Below are 23139 nucleotides of genomic sequence, written 5' to 3'. Positions count from 1 at the left end.
GCAGTCAGCTTCCAAAGAGATCAAGATGCTCCAGAGGAGGGCAGAAGTCCTCAGAGTGACACCTCCAGGTGTCTGACACTCCTTTGACACTGTCTGAGACCAGGCACGTGCCCAGCCTCGTGCCACCTTGGCACTTGCCCTCTGCCCCACCCCTTTCCTCTTGCCCAGGGAAGACAGCAGCCTGTCTGTAAACAGAGCAGGAAATGGCAGGAATCGAGGCCCATTCTGGGCTCTGTACCAGGCCATCAGGTCCTACCCCCACTCCTCTCCTCTGCCTGGGATCAAGGGCATAGCCCCTAGCCATGCCCCTTGACAGGAAGGGACAGTGCAACCACATCCTCAGGTGTCTGCACCCAGAGTCCTGGTCCCCAACTGCCACCACCACACTGGCAGGAAATTACTTGGTTAATTCCATACCTGGGACCCTGGGCATGAACCTTTGCCAGAGGTTTTCCTTTCTCGTGGCCAGTGGTCAGAGAAGTGGTTTCCCAAGTCAGGCCAGTCAGGTCGTAAAGAGCAGATGTGGGTGGCCGCCCCTATCACCAACACCCCCAAGCAGGTGAGATGGGAATTCAGGGGCTCTGATGAGTGGTACAATCAGATCTGGCTCTAACTCCAACTCAGCCATAAACAGGCTGAGCATGGGGAAGTCCCTGCCCCTCTCTGGGCCTCGTTCCCTGGTCTCAACAGCCTGACCAGTTCTACTATGCCATCTGGGAGGGGCCTGGCTCTCCTTCAAGGGGAGCTGGATGGCTGCTGGGGAAGCCGAGCACCCAAGGGGAGCAACTCACGGTGCAGAAATACACGTGGCACAGAGCACAGGAGTGGGAGTGAGGAATGAGGGCATCACTGAGTGGACACAGCAAAGGGCACGGGAAGAGGCCACACAGGAGCAGAGGGCCTTGCCGGAACAGCACAGCGCCCAGCAGCTGGAGAGGCCCATGGGCACCCACCTGGGGCAGAACTGCGCACTCCTGATTACCAAAGCAGCAGGCCTGATTCTTGTTTTCTTCTAATGACAGCCCCATGATCTAACAAGTCTCATTTTTACAAAGCAGGAAATGGAGGCTCAGAGAGGTAGATTTACCCAGGGTCACACACCTAACAAGGCCCAAGATAGTACCCTTCTGGCCGTATGCTACTTGCCCCATGGGAAGCCTGCGGGCAGGGAGGGAGGAAGGAGGGGAGGTGTGGCAGTGGCCCCTGTTAGCCCCCCCCCGCCCCGCCCCCCGCCCCCCGCCCCTCGGAGCTGACTCTATGCTGCCCCTAGTGAGTGCGCTGGGAGCGGAGAGGGTAGGTGAGTGCAGCAAGAGAGACCCAGGGAGACCTGAGATGCCTCCTTGACCCAGGAGCCCGGGCCCCACCCCAGGCCGGCTGTGGGACCCCAAGGACAGTCAAGGCCTGCCATGCTTGCTGCTGGGGTCTCTCCTACCTCCCCCCAGATCCTGGGCAGGAGATTTTCCCCTGACTTTCCCTCAGAGGAGGCCTGGCTGGGGCGGGGGGGGGGGGGCATTTTTCTCTGACCAATCATCTGTCCAGCTGGACCGGTCAGGCAAGTGGGGGTGTTCAGGAACTGAGTCCCCATTGGCTCCACACTCCCTCTGGTTCTGCAAGGGTGTGAGAGGGTGTTGTCCACAGTGCTGCACTTCTCTTCCTTCAAGAGGCCAGGCAGGAGGGGCTGCTTTTTCTTTTTTTTTTTTTTTTTTTTTTGAGTTTGTTTTTAATAATTGGCTCAAATTACAAAGGTCCCCAAGGAACCCTGGGGGAGGGAGAGAAACTGGGAGTGGCAGAAGTTCACTGCCAGCACCCACCCCCCTACCTGCCACCCGCTCCCCAACAAGTGCATATGGAAAAAGGTCCCAGACCCTTTAAATAATCCTAAAAAACCGTGGTGAGAAAGCAGGCAGATGAAGGGGCTCCTGCACCTTAACACTGGCGCCAAGGCCCGCCCTGACCTCTGTCCTGCTCAGGGCCGTGGCCCTCCCCCATCAAGTCTGAGGCTCCCATTCCAGATCCTGCCCCTGGCTAGGTAGGGGAGCGCAGGTATCTTCCTCCAGGAGGCAGGGACAGTCACTGTGTAAACATCAGCGGGACAGACCCCACTCGCCTCAGCAGCAGGGCCCTGGAGTCCAGATGCTTGACCTCACAACCTGCTCACAGCCATGGCTCCCAGGTCCAGTGAAGCACGGTGGAGGGTGGTAGCTTGGGGCCAAGGTGCTGCCACAGGAGGAGACCTCTTCCCGCTGCTTGAGGCCAGGTCTTCTGTGGGCAGCGGGAAGCTCCACTGGCCCCCTCTCTGGCTCTGAAGGCTGTGGTGACAGGACCCTGGCCTGCAGGGTGGCGAGGGGCATGGTTACGCCCGGGCGCCCAGCTCTCCGATGCGCTGCCGCAGGTGAAAGGCAAATTCAAACATGGTGGCTGCGAGGCTCTGGTGGATGAGGTACCGGGGCAGGCGGCCCTGCGGGGAGGTGGGAAGAAGTTCCAGGATGGCCTGTCCGCAGCAGGGGCTCCCCTCTCAACAACATGCGCCAGTGGGAGGGGGGGGGGTTGGGGGGGTACCCTGGGCCAGAGCAGCAGGTGCAGGTGCAGCTCTGGAACACAGCCTAAGCCACCCTCTACCCCTCACCCCCGGCAGGAAGAACACGCTGTGCCGGGTCCTGGCACCAACCACACAAACAGACCTAGGAGGGGCTGGCTTGGCAGGCAGCCACTGCTCCTTGGGGCCTCCGGAGTCAGAGGTAAGGGGAGGTACAGGCCCTCCAGCGACTCAGGACGAGACCATCTTGATCCTGCCCCAAATTTTAGCTTAAGGAGGCAGTGTAGGTGAGGCCTTGAGCAGGATGGGAGACCCCAACGTCCCCCACCAAAGTCCCCGCTACTGTAGCCTAGCCAGCCTTGCGGCCTCAGCAACCCCACCTTGAGATCTGTATTAAGGATCCAGATGAAGGTGCAGACTCGGGGGTTACTGGCCGACTTGAGCACGATGAAGCCCCCAGGACCATTCTCTCCCCTAAGAGAAAAGCACCATTGGGGGGGAACCTTGGAGCCAGGCAAGGCCTCTGACCCCACTCCACGCTCCATTCCTGGCCCATCCTGGACTGGGGTGAAAGAGGGAAGGAGGCTACTGGTCTAGCAACTGCCACTCTGCCTGAGCAGGGCCCAGAACGGGTGTCCCAGAGGCTACAGAATACAGCCCTCTACCCCACCAGGTGACACTCGAATCCTCCTGCAGCGCGCCGATGTTGTGCACCCCCAGTGGCAGTGGTCATTTTCTCTGTCCAGGGATTCTCGGTCAGCTCCGGCTGTGAGGGGTGGGCTGTGCTCGCATTTCTCACCCCTGCCCAACTCAGGGAGCAATGCGGTGGTGTCAGGAGGGGGCGCTCTGGGAGGGGGTGCCCTCCCTGGCAGTGGGCAGGGCATGTCCTGTCACCAGTCACTTCCCTCACAGCTCCACTGAGAACTCCCAAGCTCACTCCGCGTACAAGGAAGTCAGCACCCAGAGAGGAAATAAGCCTGTTCATCACCCAGGAGTCTGGTGTGCCAAACCTCATACTCCACCAACAGTGCTCTCTGTGGAAGCCCAGGAAAGATGGGGAGAGTGGAGAATCGGGGAGGAGGCCACCTGCAGCACTGGGGTCTAAGGATAGACAGCAGGAGAACTGGAGGATGCCTTGGAACAGGCAGCAGGAAGACTGAAACTCCTCTTCCTCTGGGGGCACTTCCGAGCACTCTGGGGACTGGCAAGGCAGCGGGGACCAACTCTACTCAGGTAGGAAGGTCAAGCTCCAGAACACAGAACCTTCTGCTCAGGTCACCTGGACCGGCGCGACCTCATGGCTCCCAGCTCCCTTCCCCCGGACTGGTCCCTATCCCTGGAGCTGCCCTCGGGCCTGGGTGGTGTACTTCCAGCCATTAATCGCAAACCCCCCCCCCCCCCCACCGGCTCCAGGAGGCAGAGCAGATTAGCAGGACTAGGGGCTGAGTGGGGCAAAGCCCAGCAGGACAGGGGACAGGAAGGCGGCCTCAGCAGGAGAAAGCACCCAGCTGTACACACTGTACCCTCCCCTGTCCTCACAGTCACCAGGGGAGGGGCCAGCTGGGGTGACCCTGGGCAAGGCAAGGCTCACCTGACATATTTGTGTGTAGGGGGCTTGGCGCAGTGGGTAGTGGCGATGCCCGACGACAGGTATCGGTCTCTGCGCCGCTCGATGCGCCGCACGTTCACGAAGTCCCTGGGGAGCAGGAGTGTTAGACGGGAAGCAGGGAGCCAAGCCCAAGATCCAAGGGCAAGAGGTCTGCCTTAGAGGAGGGGCTTGGTGGTGCTCACCTCGGGGAGACCACCCCGCCCGCGGCCCCCGAAGAGACATCGTAGGAGATGAGGGTGTTGTCCTCTACTCGCTGCAGGATCTAAAGGCCGTGAGGGGAGATGTGAAGTATGGCCCGGCCCAGGAAAATCCCAGTACCTCAGGGAACCCCCACACCAGCCTCCTCTCTGCCCAGGCCCTTTACGGAGAGCCACTTCCAGGTCCTGGGCTGGGCTTTCTCTGCATGCTCCCTCTCCATCTTCCTGACCCTCACCAGGAGGCACCGTTACCATCATACCCATTTTAAAGACCGGGAAGCTGAGGCACAGAGCAGTTCATGACATGACCCAGGTCCCCTGGGGTAACTGGTCGTGCTGGGGTATGACTGCACCCTGATCTGCCGTGTTGCTCTGCCTCTGCCCTGAGAGGTAGCCAGGCCAGGCCCCCCGGTTCTTCGGCTCACCTGGCAGGCAGTCACCGTCTTGTTCCACAGCACCATCCTCTCGGGCTGCAGGATCACCTCCTGGTACACCAGCTCCGCCGGGCAGGGCAGGAAGGTCTGGGGCAGGGCGGGCAGAGGGCTGGGTGGCGCCAGATGTGCTTGGACACATCAGCCCCTCCCTCTTGGTGGAGAGAAACCTGCCAGAAGGCAGGAAGCCCCTTCCTGAAGTCTTAGAGCAGGAGGCTCCAGGACACTCCAGCACACCCGCTTCCCTCACTCACCTTCAGGATGAATGTCTTCCCATGAAAGGGAACCTCAATGGTATACACAGTGTCCCCATATTCCTGTGGGAGTGACAGAAGCGTGACAGGGAGGTGGGTGGAGGGCATGGGGGAGGGCGCGGGGGGGTGGGCTACCGGCAAAAGAATGGGCGACAGGGCAGGTTTTTAACAGCTTAGGGTAGAAAACTCCGGGAGTTTGGGGATATTCAAGTAGCCACTAAAAAACAGTGGTTCTGACAAATGTCCGGCAACGAGCAGAGTAAGGCTTTTGACATCAAGTTAAAGGGCAGAAGCACAGCTACAGCCGTGTCTCCAGGCTGGCCAGGGCCGTTGAGAGGGACGGGCCAGAGAGAGGGACGGGGACGTGTCCCCCTTTTTCCAAGCTCCCTGCCATCTCTTTAGATGATGTTGTTTTGATCGTGAAACAAAACACCAGACACAGGGCAGAAGCCTGGCTTCCCCTTCAAAGCCAGAGCTGAGTGAGGAGAGCTGCAGGGAGCTGAGGATGGGCGTGGGGCCACGAGCAGGGGGAGGGGGCAGTGGAAACATCCAACCCAGCCCAACCTCCTGCCAGGTGGTGACCCCAGGGCCCAGCCCCCACTCCTGATGCGGGAATACGGTTCCAAACTGTGCAATTCTGAGGGCTTCTCAGGCCTCAGAAAAGCAAGCAAAACTCTCAACACACATGAGCAGGTTAGGTGGGAGAGAAGTTTCTTACATTGTTCTTCTCAAACTTCCAGTTCTCCTCCTGGGCCAAGATCTGGTCCACCACCGCCATGGCCTCCTTGCCCTGATGGACGTACTCCCGTTCCTGGCCAGGGATGAAAGGCATGGAGGGGTCAGCCCGAGGCCCATACCCTACCTTGTTCGTGGCCAGTTCTTTCTCTAGATACTCCACACGCATGGAGTCTGGGTGGTCTCTCGGGCCCTGTGGGGTCCCCCAGGTGCTGTGGCTGCTCGCCTCCGGGCCCCAGGTATGAGGCAGACCGATGGGCCTGACTGACGGTGAGCCAGACACGCAGGTGCACGACGACTGGCATTCGGGCTGCCTGAGGTCCATGCTCTGCCGGGAAGGCCCCGCCCACCCTGGCTGAAGCCAGCACTGGCCCTTCTCCGAGGTGCCCACTCCAAAGGTCAGGCGAGGTGGGCAGCCAAATACCTGGGCAGAGAAGATTTTCTTCCCAAGGTCTTCATCTGATTCATTGTCAGACCCTGCAGAAAACAAGCACAGAGACATTAAGAAGGTGTGGGGACAGACTGTGGGGACACAGTGCGGTTCGGGCATAAGTGCAACGTTGCGGGGAGGACAGAAGTATGTGTAGAAGAAGGTTGCTCACTTTCCCCGGAGAGCCAACAGAAGGAACAGAAGGAACCCAGCCAACCCACTCCTCATAAAGACCCTCCCTGAAAGCAGTTCCCCATCCACCAGCCCTCACCTGCAAAGGATTCTGGGGGTGAATAGAACTGGCCCTCGGATAGAGCGCCAGAGAAGAGCAGGGGTCCTCGGGCGACAGCAGCCTGGGCAGCCAGATACCCTGGGGGAGCAGACATGGGCAGCCATTGTCCCAAAACAAGGGCAGTCATGCCTTAGCAGCCTGGGGTCCCCCCAACTCCAAGCTCATCTTTAGGCTCTTGGAGGCTGTTCAGAGCTGGCAAGATAGCTCAGAACTGGCTCTCATGCCTGAAAGTCTCCTCTCTTAGGGCTATGATGACCCTCACTGCACCCCTTCCCCCAGCACTCACATCGCTCCTCCTCAGCCTCCTGTGGTAGGACTTTGAAGTCAAGGAACCAGGTCTCCAACCAGGCAAGGACAAAGGAGACGATAGGGAGCAGGTAGCCGAATGCCCCTTTGCTGAGCAGCTGTGGAAGGACGGGGCTGAGCTCCACGGTAGGGGGGTCGCCCAAAGCCCAGAGTCCCCTCTTGGGGCTAGTAACTCTGGCATACACCCCATTCCTGGACCAGCTGCTTGGGGACCTCTGCGGCACACACCTCTGAGACAGATTAATGAATTCTGCAGCAGGATAAACTGAGGTTAGGCTGGCAGAAGGACTTTTTGTTCTTGGGGTTGTAGAGGGGCAGGTGGAAGAAGCCAGTGATGAGGATTCCTTGGAACTATCAAAGGACAGGATTCCCCCTCACCCCACCCTGACAACAGAGACAGACACCCCAAATCAGAGAAAGGGTCCCTTCTTAGGAGAAGCCCATCCCCCAGGCTAGAAACCCACCAGACCAGCCAGACCCCTGAGCCACTAACCTCAGAGAGGATGACCTTGACAATGAGGAATGCACTGGACACCAGTGTGGTGACCTGCCCAGGGGAGGAAGGAGGGAGAGAGGGCAAACAGGCTGGGGGGTGAGTCCTCCTCCACACCATCCCTTGCACCAGCCCCACCAGAGCCTGAAAGCTGCGGGGCAAGTGGCGTCTTACCGCAATCACCCACCAGTGCCGGAGCCTCAGCACAGCATAGCCCAGGAGCAGTCCCGAGAAGCGGAAGAAGGCCAGAACCTGGTTGGGGGGGGGGGGGGGGAGGGGGGCAGGACACAAGCCATCACAGGCAAGCCACTGCCCTTCCCCCTGCCCAAGGCTGACCTCCCCCAGGTTCCCTCTACATGGGCATGCATGCCGTGGCAGAGAATGGTTGAGTCAGTGTTCCTCTGGGGACGACTTGGATGTGACCTTCTTAGACAGGGGTCTACTCTTCCCCTTTACGCTTGGGGCTCTCTGAAGGGAGAGCCTTGTTTAGGAACTTTCTGAATATTGAGAGCTCCCTGAGGATGGGAGCCAAGTCTCCTTGCTCAGATTAGGGTGTGTGTTGCAGAGAGAAGAGAAGCCAGCCAGGGAGTCCTGTCCCTGTGTCATCTCTGCCCCCAGGACCCCCTAAGTCCACTCACAAAGATGTCAAAGAAGGAAGTTTTAAAGTTGTAGTGGATGATCTCCTGCTCCAGGTTCTTCTGGATGCCTGTGTTGGTCTGGAAGAGGGAGATATGAACAGCTCTACAGGCAGAAACAAGTCCCCAGGGGTGCCCTCACCTCTGAGGATGGGGAGGAGACAGGGGGAGTGTGGAACCTGGAGATGCTGAGCCACTGCCCAAGGAGGGCCCCGAAACACCAAGGGAGCTCAGCCAAACTAACATCATTCATTCCTCCAAGCACCAGGCAACCTAGACAGGCAGGGCCTGGCTCCAGCAATGACATTCGAGGGCACAGTGCGCAGGGAGGGGGAGTCTTGGAGGCCCCAGGGCTGTGTAGGGGAGGCTACAGGCCCTGTGCAGGCAGGTAGGGCTGGTAGACTGGGCGCTGGGAGCCTGCCTCTCACAGAATCTCATCTCCCTCTCACCATTATGGGGCTCCATCTTCCCAGGCAACCATCCATCTGGGGCGGTGGGGAACGGGGGTGAGCAGCGGTGTCAGACGGAGCCCCAGGTGGCAAATCAACTGATTAGGTTTGTGCTTAATGGGCAAAATCCATCATGGTGCTGGAGAGGATGCCCAGCAACGGAGACGGGAGTGAGCAGACTTGTCCTCACCCCTGTCCCTGCCCTAGTCACCCACACATTTTCAAGGGGAATCCTGATACTTTGGCTGGGGAGGGAGAGGATGTGGATGGACACTGAGAGCCAGACCACAGCCCGACTTCTCAGGAGGAATGGGGTGCCAGCCCCCTGGAGGACGGGGGACAGAAGGGGACTCCGGGGAGTGGAACCCAAGAGCCTGGAAGGTGAAGACCCTTCATGACCACCTAGACTGGAGTTCCTAATCCCTGGCAGATGATCCAAATTGAAGTAGGGGGGCTTATTAAAGATACAGATGTTCAGGCCACTGAATCTCAGATTTAGCTGAACATCTGGAATTTTCATACAGTTCCCAGGTGACTGATGCTTAGAGCAGGAGCCAGTAGTCTGGGCAGCCGCCTCAATAACACTTGAAGGCCCCTACACGTCTCCACCATGTGCCTCTACCTCAAGACCACCCTGAGCCTCATGGAGTCTCACACACCACCCCTCACACCTGACACCCCACCCAACCCCACCCCAGCTTGGTCTTCCTCTTCCTCTTCCTCCTCAGACTGCTCCCTCTTGGGCCCCATAGCCCCTCTGACCCCTAACAGTCGCCGTCCCTCACAGCTCTCCCTCTGCCTGGGCACGCACAGAAGCTGAGGACATCCTGACTCAGGGGACCTGAGTTCCAGCCCCTGCCAGTCTCTGGCTACGAGACCTCGCATGGATGTTGCAACCCTCCTGGGGTCCTTACATCCAACGCACAACACCCAGTCTGTTAGAAAACTAAAAACATATATGCTCTAAACCAGGAAAATAAAACTACAAAACCGAAAATCATCCCATTTTTAAATAAGTGTCTACCAAGTGAAACATTATGGCTAACTCCACTAATGGTTACAGTCCAGCATTCTGAACTTTTCCTTATGTTTGAAAACAATTTTGAGATTAGATTTTTTTCTTGTTCTGCAAGAATTCCCAAGTATGTATAATGACTGCTGAGCTATTATAGCCAGTACATCTAGGTGATTTCAAAAGTAAAATTACAAAAAATTTTTTGGCTGTTTTCTGGAAAAAAAAAAATATTTTGAATGAAGGCTGTGGGTGAATTTTAGTGCTTGCTTTGAAGCTGGATGGGACCTTCAAAAAGAAGAATGCCTAAGACCTCAGAAGCTCTTCAAATGGCTCTGGACCTTGCTGGCCTCTGCTTTTTCATTGGCAGGATGGTCCTTAAGGTCCCCCAGGGCTCAATCTTGTTGAAGGTGCCAGTTCATCTCTGTGCACAAAGGACAGTCACCCTCAGAGCCCTCCACCTCCACACGCCCAGAATCATATTTGTCCTCTCCACCCCTAAACCAGCCCCTTCCCCAAACTCCTCACTTCTATCAACAGTCATCCTTTTTCTGTCACTGAGCCTGAGACCTGGAGAAAGGGCACCTGCCATCCTGAACTCTGACCCATTCTGCAGAAGGAAAACAAGGGAAGGCTCAGAGAGGCGCAGTCCCCTGCTGAGGTCCCACAGTGAATACAGAGGAGGAGCCAGGACTGACTGAGCCTGGGATGCTTTGCTCCCACAGCTCCTGCCTCTGTGGTCGGGGCCTGCTCTACCCTGTTGGTGCCTGGAGATCAGGTCCCACAAAGCTGGCCAAGCACTGCCCAGGGGGAGGAGGGTAAGGACCCGGCACTGAGAGGCAGCTCCATCTCCAGGCTGCTAAGTGGCCTCTCACCAGCCGGGAGAGGCCAAACTGGGGGGCACCGGAGGAGTGTCCAAAATGGAGAAAGAGAGAGCTAGGAACCATTGAGAACTGGGAGTTTTTACTGGTTTGCTCCCCCACCGTACCCCCTGCCTTCAGCACAGTGCCTAGGATACAACAGGGCTTTGAAAAATGTTTGTTGAATGAATGAATGAATGAATGAATGAATGGAGCAAGAGAGCAACATAGCGCAAAAAAAAGACAAAGGTTTCAATAGTCCAACCAGAGTCCACTGGGCTGTCTCCTCCTTTCTCAAGAGTGTCCACTAGAGGGCAGGTTGGCACGGAGGTCCAGAGTGTGAACTCTGCAGCCTGAGGGTCTGGGTTCAAACGCTGCCCTCCTTCGCATACTTGCCGAAGAGAGCCTAGACAAATGACTCAAGCCCTCTGAGCTCCCAGCTATTCTGATCTTCCTGTTCTTCATCTTACCTGGAAATCTGTCCTGCCAGAGAGGCAACCCTCCCAGACAGCTGGTGCAGCAGCTAAGGCCCGGATGACCCCCGCCCCAGCCTTGGCCCCACTCACGTTCAGTTCAATGATCCAGAGCAGGGAGATGAAGAGCAGGTCGAAGGTGACAAAGAGACAGAAGGTGCGGCGAACATCAGAGATGGCTCGGCGCTTCTCTGGAGGTGGGGGGAGGAAGTGGGAGGAGAGGCCCTGGGAGTGGGACAGTGATGAGCTGAGGGAGGCCACGGCCGGCAGGCTGCGCTCCAAGTCACGGGCCAGCTCCCCAGACAGTCTGTTCATCCTGGTGGGCCCCCACCTCAAGGTGGGGAAGGCGGGGCCTCAGCTGCAAGGCTGGGGAGAAGCAGGGCAGCTGGGTCAGGTCACGCGTGTCTCGTGTCGGGGCGTGGAGGTCCCATTAACCTCCTTCATCCCTTCACACACAGCCCCAGGGACCCCGTTTGCTCCCAAACACATCTGCCCCCTCTCACATCTCAACCCCCTAGCAGCCCAAGGCCCTCCCAGCCCAAATTCTCTCCTGCAGCCCCACTTCTGGGCTGGAGGGGTTTGAGCATCCCTCTCTCTCGGCCCTCCTCACCAACCCCCGGTAAAGCCCAGCAGCCTCACGGTTCACCCTTGGAGGGCTCTGGGGTCCTCCCCGCTGCTTGAGGGCACAGCCTGCTCCTGCCAAGCCCAGCCCTGTGGTTCAGCCTCCGGTCCTGTCAACAGCCTCTCGGCCTGCCCCCACCCCCAGGAGAAGAGGGCCCCAAGCTCTGTTCTTTGTTTGCCAAGCACAAAGCCACATTCCCTCCCAGCAGCCAGCCCTACCCTCCCACCCCCTAATCCATGGCAACTGGGAGGGACTTCCTAGAGCAGTGTCTCCGTCTCCGAGAGCTCTGCACTGGGACAGCGGGTATGGAGAAAGGACATCTTGGTCCCTTCTCTCTAGCTCCACCCCACCACGCCCGTGTCAGGCCCAACACCATCCTCTGGCCTGGCCATTACAACTAGCCTAGCGGGCGAGTCTCCAGGCTGCCTCTCTCACCCTGTAACAACACTTCTTGCACAGCCAGAGAAAGGCTTTCCAAACACTGATCACACCCTGCCATTCCCCGAGCCCTCCAGTCCAGGCCCTGCCAGCTCTTCCAACGGCTCCTCGCACAAGGCAGGCAGGGCTCACCCCCAGCGCCACCCTGGCCTTCTTTTAGGTCCCTCAATGTGGCAGCCTGGTCCTGCCTGGGGCCTTGGACCTAGCTCTCCCTTCCCCGGTCCTTCCAAGAAGCAGCTCAAAAGTCCTCTCCTCAGAGCCCGCACCCTCCTGCCCCCAGTCACAGTGTCTTGTCCTGTTACGGGGCTTCACATTCTTCCCTCCGTGAACTCGTCACTACCCAAAATGGTCTTATTGTTTTACAAACCCTACAGGTACGGGGCTTTCACCTGACTGGTAATTGCTGTCTCCTGGCGTCTAGCACGATGCCTGGCACCTAGTGGATGCTGGACTGGCTGCTGAACAAATGGGGGCTCCAGGGGGTCTCCTGGTCCTCAGCTCCATGCTACGCAGCAGGGAAATGGGGCAAATCCTGAAGAGGGGAAGAACCAGCCACTGCCCGAGGCTAGGCCAGAGCTCCACTGCCTACAGAACACTGTGCCCTCGGTTGTGTTTCATGCCCACACGGGGCAGGATGGGTCCTTCCACATTACAGGTAAGGCAGCCAAGACTGAAGGGTGAATGGACCCACCCCTTACCTGTCTGTGCAACAATGGAGCTGAAATTCTTATGAATGCTAGAGGCAGAGGGCCTCGGAGCACTCCCTCCCTGCCACACGGCCCCCAGACCCAAGGTCTCTACTCCACCAACGTGCTGGCAAGGAGCCTGAAGAGGTCCTGTTGCCTGGGCAGGGCGCACAGCATGGTCGGTGCCTTACACTTCTGCTGCTCCATCAGTCTCTCCCTGAATCTTCTCTCATGCCAGCACCAGGGGGCAGGTTTGGGGGCCAGCGAGAGGGGAACCCTAGATATTGGTCTCTGATCCTGGGACGGCAAGATCTAACCAGTCTCCCCCCTAATCTGTTATCATTTCATACCTTTGTTATGTCTACTACTGGCCGGGGCCCTCAATCTATCAGGTCCCAAACAAGCTCCCCATTTGCGACAGGGAAGAGACTCTGACCAAGCCAGTTTGTCCATCCCTCTGCCTCTGCACAAGCCCCAATGGACAGGAGCTGACTGTTCTCAGCAGAGGCACCCGGCCCAAGGCCACCCCTAATACCACACTACTGGGGTTGCCGTGCCCAGCTCATCTGGTACTGAAGGAAAGCTGGGCCTAGCTCTGGCAGGACGCAGTAAGAGAGAGATGTGACAGGCCGCCGGCAATGACACCTATCCCCAACATCCATCCCCCGGACCTGGTGCCAGACTGAATGCTCAGCGCATCTCTCACCATGACAGGGCCGCAGCTCCAGGGCAGGTGACATTTCCTGGTGTCTAATAGCCCTCTTGTCTGCTGCCAGACCTGTCTCCATCTCTCTTCCTCCTTCCTTCCTGTCTCTCTCATAAACTACTTTTCTGTCTTTGTGTCTCTGTGCCAGCCCCCATCTCCCCACTTCATGTCTATCTTTCTGGGTCTTCCTAAGTCTCTCCCCTCTGTCTCTCTCCACCACCATCACCTCAGTCTCCCTTGAAAGTCTCCCTTTCCACGTGTGTGTGTGTGTGTGTGTGTGTGTGTGTGTGTGTGTGTGTGTCGTCTTCCCTATCTGCTCCTCTCCCTCTTCTTGAGTCACTGCAGGGTGCTGTGGCTTCCCTATTCCCAGCTGCTCCCGAGTCTGTCTGGCATCCCCCCGGCTTTCTCCCTCCCTCCCTGGGGACAGGACTCGGGTGGTGGCAGTGTGGTGTGAGATGCCACTGCAGCGGCAACAGCACCGACACTCACACACGCAGACATCCTTGTTGAAGCAAGAGACACAGATGGGGGAGAGCACAGGTGTTGGGGGAGGCCGGAAGAGCTGCAGACACAGGGGAGTGTGGGAGCCACGCACGGGGCCTCTGAAGCAGGGCTGGGGGCAGCCGGCCAAGAGGCAGAGACAGGGGGCTTCTACATCACCCTCTCCTACGAAAGCTGCTCAGAGTCCAAAGTAGAGTAGAAGGAGCACCAGCCGGGAATGAAGACCTGAGCCCCACTCTTGGGACAGCCGTTGACCCCGAGTAACTGAGCAAGTCCTCACAAGCCCCTGCTGCGTTACCTGGGGGAAAAAGTCAGTGATTTTTTTAAATCCCCTTCTTCAAGCAAGAGAAACTTAAGAAAAAAAGAAAAAAGAAAAGAAAACCCTACTTGGAACCTTAATAAACAAGAAAGATAAAAACAGACTGTTACAGGTCCTGCCACAGAAGGTGCCACAGAGAGCCTCACTTGGCAGCCTTTCCTGGGTCACCCTGGAGGCACCTCCTTGGGCGCAGTTTGAAAACCGCCCACTCAGATGACTTCAAAAGATCTTTGAGCTCCGTCAGACTGCCTGCCAGTCCAAGAGGTGAAAACCGTCTTGGCCTGGAACTGCCCTTAACGGTCCCCAAAGCACTGTTCTCTGCCCCCCTGGCCCTGCGGGTGGAAGGTGGGGCAGGAGGGTGCGGTGGAGGCCTGGCCTCCCCCACACCGCCGTGCCCACCGTCCTGATGAGGGGGAGGCAGGAATGAGTGCTGTGGGCCAGAGACAGCACGGCTGCCGCCCAGGCCCATGGGAGCAGCAGCCCCTGCCGAGCCCAGCCTCCGAGGTCACCTCTGCTGTCCTTGCTCCCTGCCCCGCCCACGTGCCTGCACAGGTGTCTGGAGTGGAGCGGCACGTTATGGCGTGAAGAAGTCCGTCCGGGACGGACAGAGCAGACTTGACACTCACCCATTGTGTTTTAGGGGAAGCGGAGCTGCTAAGGCCTGGGCACGGGGGCAAGGAAATGGGAGGCTTTATCATCCCCGGTAAGGGAAGGAGGGGTGAGGGGAAGAGGCAGGCCACTGGGCACAGTGGATTACTCCAGTGCTTGCAGCTCCTGAGGCAAAGGGGAGGGGCAGGCACGGCCCTCAGGGCCTGCCAGGCCTTCTCTTACCCTAGGAAATGCCAGTATTGGCCAGACTGAACGAGGAGCTTTTGGGTAGGGTCCCAGACTCAGGACAGACAACGGCAGGCAGCTGACATCATGGAAGGAAAGCTGGACCCTGAGGTCAGGGTTCAAATCTCAGTCTGCCTTTAGAAGCTGTGCAACCTGGAGCAAACGTAACCGTCCTGACACTCCATTTCTTCAGCTGCGTTAAATAAAGGCAATGTTAATATATTTAATGCCTTAGAACTATATCCTAAAATGATTCAAATGGTAGATTTTATGTTATGTATATTTTACCACCATAAAAAAAAGCAACGATAATTACTACCTAGTCCTAGGGCTGGCACGTCAGAAGTATGGTACGTGCTTGGTCAGTGGTGGCTGAGACGGAACAAGTAGCTGGCAAGGTCATTCAGGTAAGAGGAAAAGTGGGGGGGGGGGGGGGAGGGTGCTTATACACTACAGCGACATGTAATGAAATCACCCAAAAGGCCTGGGTTCAAATGTGAGCTCTACAAGTCCTCTCACAGGAGACCCAAAGCAAGCTTTCTTAAGCCTAAAGTCTGGGTCCCCTACCTGTGCATAGAATGGGCCAAGTCATTCCAGCTCCAGGCAAAGGTGAACTCCCAGGCTGGGGGCGGGGGCAGGAAGCGGGGGGGCTGTCCCTGCTCCCTGCACAGGCTGAGGAAGTGCCAGTGGTGCCCAGTCCCCCCTGCAGTTCCAAGCTCCGTCCCTTCAGTCACCCCCAGATCCCCATTTCCATAGTTCTTAGGGGACAGAGGCACAGATGAGGTCCTTGCCAGCTCAGTCACAGCCCAGACTACAAGCTCCAGCCACCTCTCTGCAGCTCGAAACCCGGACTGCCTGCAGTTCCTGGCTGGCGTTTCCTGGCCAAGGCAAGTCTTCAATTTGAGCAATGCCACTTATTCACTGTACAAGCCTCAGAGGCTACATCTGGAAACTGGGGACAATGGTCTTGACCCTGGGCTATCGGGGGCATCAAAGGACACAGTGATGCACACGAAGTGCCCAGAACGGTGTCTGGCTCCACAGAGTAAATGCTCATTAGACGTTAGCCACTGCCACCACTGCCATCTGAGTTTCCTTGCCCTTTCCCAAGCCCTGACCTCCAACAGTGGCCTGGCCAAGCTGTACCAGGCCCAGTGAGAGCTTATTCCACAAAGCTATGCTCTGTGGCCCCGGGGAAGGAAGACCAAGTCTCATCTCTATCCAGAAATGACCCACATTTCTGGGCAGTGTGGCTTCTCCAAACCTTCTCTTGAGGCCGATGGGACAGTGGACACAGGCTCTCAACACCTCCCTCACCCCATATTCCTCAGGAAATATGAGCACTAGCCCCCACTGGCCACGGAGGCTTCCCAGTGGAGTCCCTTTCTCCATACAAATCAGGAGGAATCAGTAAGGCTGAGAAAGGACTGGACTCCAAGCTTAGAGAAGTTTCAAACCCTGGACTCCTGCTTTACTATCCCCGGACTTCTCTGTGCCTTAGTTTTCTCCTGTGTGAAGTCGGGATAACAACAGCACCTACTTCTTACAGGTATTACAAGGATTACATGACTTCTTCAATGCAATGGCCTAGGACAGTGCCTGACACAGAAAGATCACTGCATAAGGATTAACTAGTATGACATCCCTGCCTCTTCTTTAGAGGAAGACACAGTCTTGAGCTCTTGACAGCCTCCCTGAGATGGCTTTAAGCTGGAACTGGGGCTGTTCTGGGTCAAGTTCCCCATGTAATGCCCAGGTTAGTGGAGAATCCATAGACAAGCAGGAGGCCAAGGCTCTGGGTGTGGAAGAGAGTTGCCCTAGCCTGTGTCCTGCCACTGGCCAGCCTGGGAGGGAGCTGGTTCAGGGAGGCCAGGATAGCAGATCAAACAGGACTGCAGACCATTCTGATGAGCCAGCACATAAGAAATAAATCTGGCCTAGCACTGGCCTGTGATGGCACCCTGCAGCCACCCCTCCTTTACTCGTCACACTCCCCACCAGGAGCTGTAAAGATGAGGAGTTGGAGGAGGCAGAAGGTTGCAGAGGCCTGCCCACAGTCCCCCAGCCAGGATGGGGTAGAGCTGACCCCGGGGTCTCTGCTGGCCGGGAAGCCAGGTGTCAAAAGACCCCGAAGAACTTTATGGCCAACCAGTGAGGGCTTGTGGAGAACCCGGCACCCTCCCCTCCACATCCAAACCATCAGCAAATCCTATTGGCTCTTCCTTCAAAATCCATCCAGTATCTGCCCACTGTTCACCACTACCACTACTGTCACCCTGTCCTAACCATCACCCCTCAACTGCCACAGCTTCTTGACCACTTCCTTGTCCTCATCCCAGGTCTGTTCTCAACACAGCAGCCAGAGGGATCGTGGTAAAAGTCAGACCAGACCTCCCCAATGCCCCAAACCTTCGATGGCTTCCAGTTCACCCTGAGTAAAGGCAAAGTCTCCATCCTGGCCTACAAGTTCCCTCTTCCCCTGGTCTATTCCCCTGAACCCTCTGGTCCAGCCACACTGGCCCCTCTCTGTTCCTTGGATACCTCAAGCATGCTCACACCCCAGAATCCTTGCACCTGCTGTCCTGTCTGAAGCTCCTCCCCTATAGCCCCCACCCTTCATCCTCTTACCCTAATTTACTCTTCTTCACAGCGCTTATCACCCTAGACATGTTCTAGGTTTACTGGTCTGGGTTCACTGCCTGATCTCCTCCCACCAGAATACAAACTGCACAAGGGCAGAAACTCTCCATACTTTGCTCAATGCTGTGTGCCCAGCACCCAGAATGGCACCAGGCTCACAGAAGATATTCAGGAAACGTGCTGAACAGCTATTTACACCTTTCCCTACAGGGGTGTGAGCACAGGTGCACAGGTACACAGTCACACCCAGCCCTGAAGAAGCAGCCCCTTCTGGTCCAGACTGTTTCTCCTGGAGCTGGACTCCACCCTCTGCTGGTGTCTCACCCCACTTAAGAGTCCAGGCACCCTCTCCACCAGCAGGCAAGGGGAACTGGCACCCTGGACACCAACTTTCAGGGAAAAGGCTGGAGGTGAGCTAAGTTCCTTGGATAGTAAAGGTCAAGAAGAAAGGATGTGCTCCCTTAGAAAGACTCCAGTCCTCCTCTCTTGCTATGGGGGTTGATCCCTGTCCCCTTCCCCTGACACTTTCCTGACCACTGGCTGCTCCCAGGACACACCATGGCCGGCAGGTCTCCCTTCTGTGTTTTCTCATTCTGGAATGACCTCACCCCTGGGCTTTCCCACCCCAGCTCTCCCTCACCCTCCAGGCTTCCCCAACCCCAGCTCTCAGGACTCTGGCTCAGTACTTTCCTTATCAAACAGCTAGACTTGAGCCTCAAAGTCATTTTTCTTGAATGCTTTAGGCCTGGGTCACAGTGTTTTGCCATGGTACATGTCTAAGAAGTTAACTGATCTGTGGGTCTGTAATGCCCACCCTGGAACAGGTGAAAGGGCATGAGTCTGGGGACTGAGCATCAGACCTGGAGTCAAAAGCCCAAGGCCATTCTTGGGGCACCTGAGTGGCTCAGTCAGTTGAGCGTCTGACCCTTGATTTCAGCTCAGGTCATGATCCCAGGGTCATTAGATCAAGTCCTGCCTCGGGCTCTGTGCTGTGCATGGAGCCTGCTTAAGATTCTCTCTCTCTCTCTCTCTCTCTCTCTCTCTCTCTCTCTCTCTCTGGCTCTCTTTCTCTCTCTCGGGGAGCCTGAGTGGCTCAGTCAGTTGAGCGTCTGGCTTCGGCTCAAGATCTTACGGTTGACAGGTTCGAGCCCCGCATTGGGCTCTGTGCTGACAGCTGGGAGCCTAGAGCCTGCTTCGGATTCTGCCTCTCCCTCTTTCTCTGCCCCTCCCCCACTCATGCTCTGTCTCTCTCTGTCTCAAAAATAAATATTAAATTTTAAAAAATAAAAAAAAAAAAGATTCTCTCTCACCTCCTCTGTGCCTCTCCCCCGCTTGCTCATGCTCTCAAGAAAAAAAAAAAAAAAAAAAAAAAAAAGCCCAAAGCCATTCTTCATTAGGCTGTGAGCCCCTGAGTAAATCACTCAGTCTCTCTAAACCTCAGTTTCCTCATCTATAAAACGGGGATAGTATAGAGACCACTTCACAGAGGTACTGAAAGGATTAGAAATAACACACGCAAAGTGTCTATGCTTAAGTAACAGCAGCTATTACTACTACTAGGAGCCATGAGACAGTGTTAGAGGCAGGGTCCTGGGCCAGGCATGTACACACGGCACTCTGCCCAGACTGAGCGTCCCATCTGTGCTGCTGGATGGAAGGATGAGCCTGGCCGCAGAGAGCTGACCCAGGATGGCACATATTAGGCTCTACTGTACTTCAGGGCTCAGTGGCCTGTGCCATCAGCCCTGGCACAGTTGGCTTATTGGCCCCCACTCTGTCCCGCCACTAGAGAGTTTGCGAAGTTTTCTAGAGAAGGAAGAGTTTAAGGAGAGGAGGACACAAACCAGGCTCCATTTCTCCTTTCCTTCTGGGGAAGTGGAAAGGGGAAGAGTCGAGCCAAAACAGAAACTACATTCATCACTTCACAGTGCCCCCTCCAGCCCGGACATTCTGATGGTACACTTTACTGGAAAACCTTAGCAGGCTAAGATCTACTCAGCTGTCCTGCCCCGTCCACATGCCAGGCCCTGTTGAATGTCGGGGATGCCCTGGCCTACTCAGGGGCTGGTGAGTCAGGCCCCACCACACCCTTAGTGCTACTGGATAAAACTTGGGAGCTAATGAGGTCAAGTTCTCAAGGTCAGCCTGGAAAGGGCCAGTCATCTTCCGGGAGAGATCTCAGTCCTATCAGTCCACTCAAGGGAAGGTCCCACAGGCAGAAAGGAGTTCAGCACAGACCCCTCCCAGCACCAGCTCTGACCAGACAAAAGCCAGGGTCAGTCTTTCCCTCTCCAGAAAAGGTTCACAGGGATACACAACTGGTCAGATGGGATGCCTTGCTTGTCCCCTGTCCTATAGACACGGCAGCTGCCCCTTTGGGGGCTGGGACCTGGAGGCAGCTTCTCAGAGACAGCTGTAGACCTGGAGTCAAGAGACAGTTCTTGAAGTTCCTGCTGAGTGACTTCCCCTGAGTCTCAGCTTCCTCATCTGTTAAATGGAGCCAACAGTCTCTACCACTCAATGGAACAAGTATGAGCTGCCAAATACACAGGACTTTTGGTCTCACCCACACCTCCTCCCCAGTTTGGTGTGCAAGAGCTCAGTCTAATGCAGCATATGAACTGAGAACCTATAACATGCCAGATACTGTGCTAGTCCCTGGAGATGTTTAGGGGTTCTGGGTCTGGTGAGAGAGGCTAACATAAATCAAACACGGTGCCATACTGTAATCAGCACTTTCAGTGAGGAACAAACAATGGACTGTGGGCTCTCAGAGAAGCATCTGACCCAGGTTGGAGTGGGTGAGGTTGGGAAAGCCACAAAGAGAGGAGCCATCTGACCCAGGCCTTGAAGAATCCGCATCTACCAACCACAGGAAAGGAAGATGAGCATTCCAGGTAGGCAAAGGCCCAGACTCAGGTCTACAGCATAGGCCCAGCCCACAGGCTTTCAAGCTGACTACCCCAGGGGGCCTGCCCCAAACACCAGGCACCAGGCCTTCACACCTCTCCTGGGCGTGGTCCCCACAGGCTCCTAAATCCAGAAGACACTTCTTCGTGGTCAAGCAAGAAAAGGAATCCCCAACCTCAGCAGAGGAGGCTGCCTCTGCCCTCTTGCCCACCTTAGCCCTCCCCCTGAAAGGGAGCCAGGTGCCCATTCTCTGAGTCCACCCTGGTCTCTACTTCCCTTTGGTAATTTCATCCTCTTGCTCTAAGGTCCCTCACTAATTGTCTGCTCCTCTGGGAAGCCATTCTTGGCCCTCCTCCCCATGGGTTCCCAGAGCTCTGTGTACATTTCTCTAGAATTAATGCTTGCCATGTAACAGTCATTCACTTCCCGAGTCATTTCCTGAGCAGACTAACATCAGGTCTGGGTTTTTTCCATTCTTGAATCCTCACTCAATAAATCCAGATCCTGCCCCCAATACCCTCCACCCCAGCATTTTATTTATTGACAAAAAGCCAGGCTTTGGAGTTCTGGAACAGAATGAGAAGTAAGCCACATCAACTGTTCTCAAGCAATTTAAGAAATTAAAAATGATAACCACTGCTCTAGAATGTTCTTATATAAGCAGTAACGGTTAAGGTTTATTTATTGAGCATTCACATGCTATTTTAAGCTCTACACATAATTTCATTTAATCCTCACGGTAACTCTATGAGGTAGGCATACTGCTATCTCCATTTTACAAATTAGGAAACTGGGGCGCTTTCTTCATCTAAGTCATTAAAATAGTGTCAGAACCCACAAAGTCTGATTCGAGAGTCTGTTTGCTCAACCACTGTTCTACTACGGACAGGGTGTTGTAGGGACACAGGGGGTTGGTGTTAAGCCTTGGACAGGGTAGATGGAAGGAAGTCTACCCAGAGGTGGTAGTGTCTGAGCTGAGCACTGAGAAGGACAAGTAGAAGGTAGCCTGGCAGAGAAGAGAAGGGGCTTCCCAGACAGAGGGGCTGGTGTGCAAAGGCAAGGAGACACAAAATTGCAAGGCGTGGGCAGGCAGCTGCATGTTATTGGACTTTAGGGTGCACATAGGAGACTGGCAGGAAAGAGGTCAGAACCCAGAGAGCTCTGTAAATAGTGCTAGGGAATCAGCCTTTTCCCCACAGCAACGAGAAGCCAACAAAGGGTTTTAAGCAAGGAAGTAACACTATGAGACTTGTGTTTTAAAAGGATCACAAGAGTTAGTTTGGAGTCTGGGTTGCAGGCAGCCACGACTGGAGGTTGCTAGCAAGCCACTGCGGTTATCCTGGTGACAAACACATCAAGGTGGTCACAGAAGAGATGGAGGCCCAGGATCAGGTTTGAAGCATGTTCAGGAAGTTGGCCGGACTGGGTCACCCCACTGATGTGGGAATTGAGGGAGAAGAGGAACTGTAAGATAATTTTCCGTTTCTCGCTGGGATGGGATGGCAGAGGAAGAACGCGCTTGCTGGGAAGGAGACCAGTTGAAGTGAGCTCCAGCCGAAGTGGAGCTGTCCAACTGGTAGCTGGATGGCCAAGTCTGGGGCGCCAAGGAGGGGCTGCGCTGAAGAAAGAAGTCGATCTGAGCGCCTGTTGGGCCTTTAGGTGGTGTAAAGCTGAAGCCATGAGAGTGGATGAGACCATCAAAATTCAGTGTATAGTGGGGGCTGGGCAGGAGAAGAGAATGTGAAACGGTACTTCTACTGTCAGAACAGTAGGAAGAAAATAAGGAGATGCTGACGCGGAGGACGCCAAAGGGGGCGGGGTGTCAATTATATCAATTAGGAACGAGTGTCACTGGTGTTATGCACCTCTAAGAACTCATCAAAAGGGCCCTTTTGATGTCAGTTAGGAAGTCATACACTGCCGTTTTCAAAGGAAGTCGGGGTAGACCGGATGACAGCGAGACGCATACCTGCTGGAATGTATATTTTCTTCCTCTTTCAAAGACCCTGACCCCTGCCCACATCCAACTCCTGCCCCCTAAAACCCAGATTTCGTCCCTCGCCCCTCCCTTCACAGTGGAGAGCGAGGCTCGGGAGGACAATCGCGGACGCCCTCCCCGGGCGCTCTCGGGTGGGCGGGGCCGAGGAGGGTCGGCGTCGGAGCCCCCGGAACCCCGCGTGGGGCGGAGCGAGGCCGAGCAGAGGAAGGGGGCGGAACCTGGGACGCCGAGGGTGTGGGAAGGGTCGGACGGAACCAACAACGGACACTAGGCAGAGAGGTGGAATCCGCTGGCAAGACACAGCCCTCGTACCACCCGACCCCACTGACCTCCCCCGGACCCACCTGCTCCATGTCAGCCACCGACCGTGCTCCTCCAGCCCCAGCCGCAGCCAACCCCGCAGCCCGGGCCGGGCCTCCGAGCGGAACAGGATCTCCCGGCGGCGGCGCCGCTTCCGCCGCTGAGCCCGCCCCACAGAGCGAACAGGGACGTGCGTAGACGTGCAGCCCCGCCCCTTCGCCTCAGTCTCCGCCCCCAAGCCCTGGGGCCCCGTCCCGAGAGCCGGAAGCGGGGACTGCTTAAGAGGTCTTAAAGGTTGGGGAAATGGGAAAGAAGCCCAGGGGCATCATCATTGTTGGGCCCCAGAGGCCTGGTACTGTGGGGAAAAAAGGGGAACTTCCTGAGGGGAGGTCTTTGGGGCTAGGGGACAGGTCCTTTGGAGGAACCCACTTACTCTTGAAAGTTCTTTCTCTCCCTGCCTCTTTTCAGCGAT

General features: G+C 56.2%; 1 protein-coding gene across 4 annotated transcripts; it reads right to left on the bottom strand.

Moving 5' to 3' along the window:
- Positions 1-1517: 1517 nt before the first annotated feature.
- On the bottom strand, positions 1518-22870 carry STARD3 (StAR related lipid transfer domain containing 3). 4 transcript variants are annotated; one of them, XM_045044089.1, is made up of 15 exons: positions 12162-13555; positions 10806-11078; positions 7922-7999; positions 7458-7535; positions 7284-7337; positions 6771-6888; positions 6464-6562; positions 6187-6239; positions 5746-5838; positions 5028-5090; positions 4768-4863; positions 4328-4407; positions 4128-4232; positions 2917-3010; positions 1521-2458 (listed from the first exon to the last, which is right to left on the bottom strand). In XM_045044089.1, exons 2-15 carry the CDS (start codon positions 11025-11027, stop codon positions 2354-2356), a joined length of 1338 nt encoding a protein of 445 aa, XP_044900024.1. In that variant the 5' UTR covers positions 11028-11078; positions 12162-13555; the 3' UTR covers positions 1521-2353. The 4 variants fall into 4 exon arrangements, with proteins under 4 accessions (XP_044900025.1, XP_011287468.1, XP_044900024.1 ...); XM_011289165.4 differs by lacking the exon at positions 12162-13555 and adding an exon at positions 22712-22870 and having other exon boundaries at positions 1522-2458; XM_045044090.1 differs by lacking the exons at positions 4328-4407; positions 12162-13555 and adding an exon at positions 22712-22870 and having other exon boundaries at positions 1518-2458.
- Positions 22871-23139: the final 269 nt, after the last annotated feature.

Source organism: Felis catus, chromosome E1, assembly GCF_018350175.1.
Source record: "Felis catus isolate Fca126 chromosome E1, F.catus_Fca126_mat1.0, whole genome shotgun sequence".
In the NCBI taxonomy this organism is placed as follows: domain Eukaryota; kingdom Metazoa; phylum Chordata; class Mammalia; order Carnivora; family Felidae; genus Felis; species Felis catus.
The sequence above is the reverse complement of the archived record's forward strand: the minus strand, read 5'-3'. Positions and strand labels throughout refer to the sequence as shown.

Coding starts and splice junctions, on each gene's coding strand:
- STARD3 (XM_011289165.4), bottom strand. CDS start 11,027: ATGAACAGACTGTCTGGGGAGCTGGCCCGTGACTTGGAGCGCAGCCTG. Junction 7,338..7,457: donor GGCACTGGTGGGTGATTGCG/GTAAGACGCCAC, acceptor TCCCCTGGGCAG/GTCACCACACTGGTGTCCAG. Junction 4,408..4,767: donor AGACGGTGACTGCCTGCCAG/GTGAGCCGAAGA, acceptor CACGGCCTTTAG/ATCCTGCAGCGAGTAGAGGA.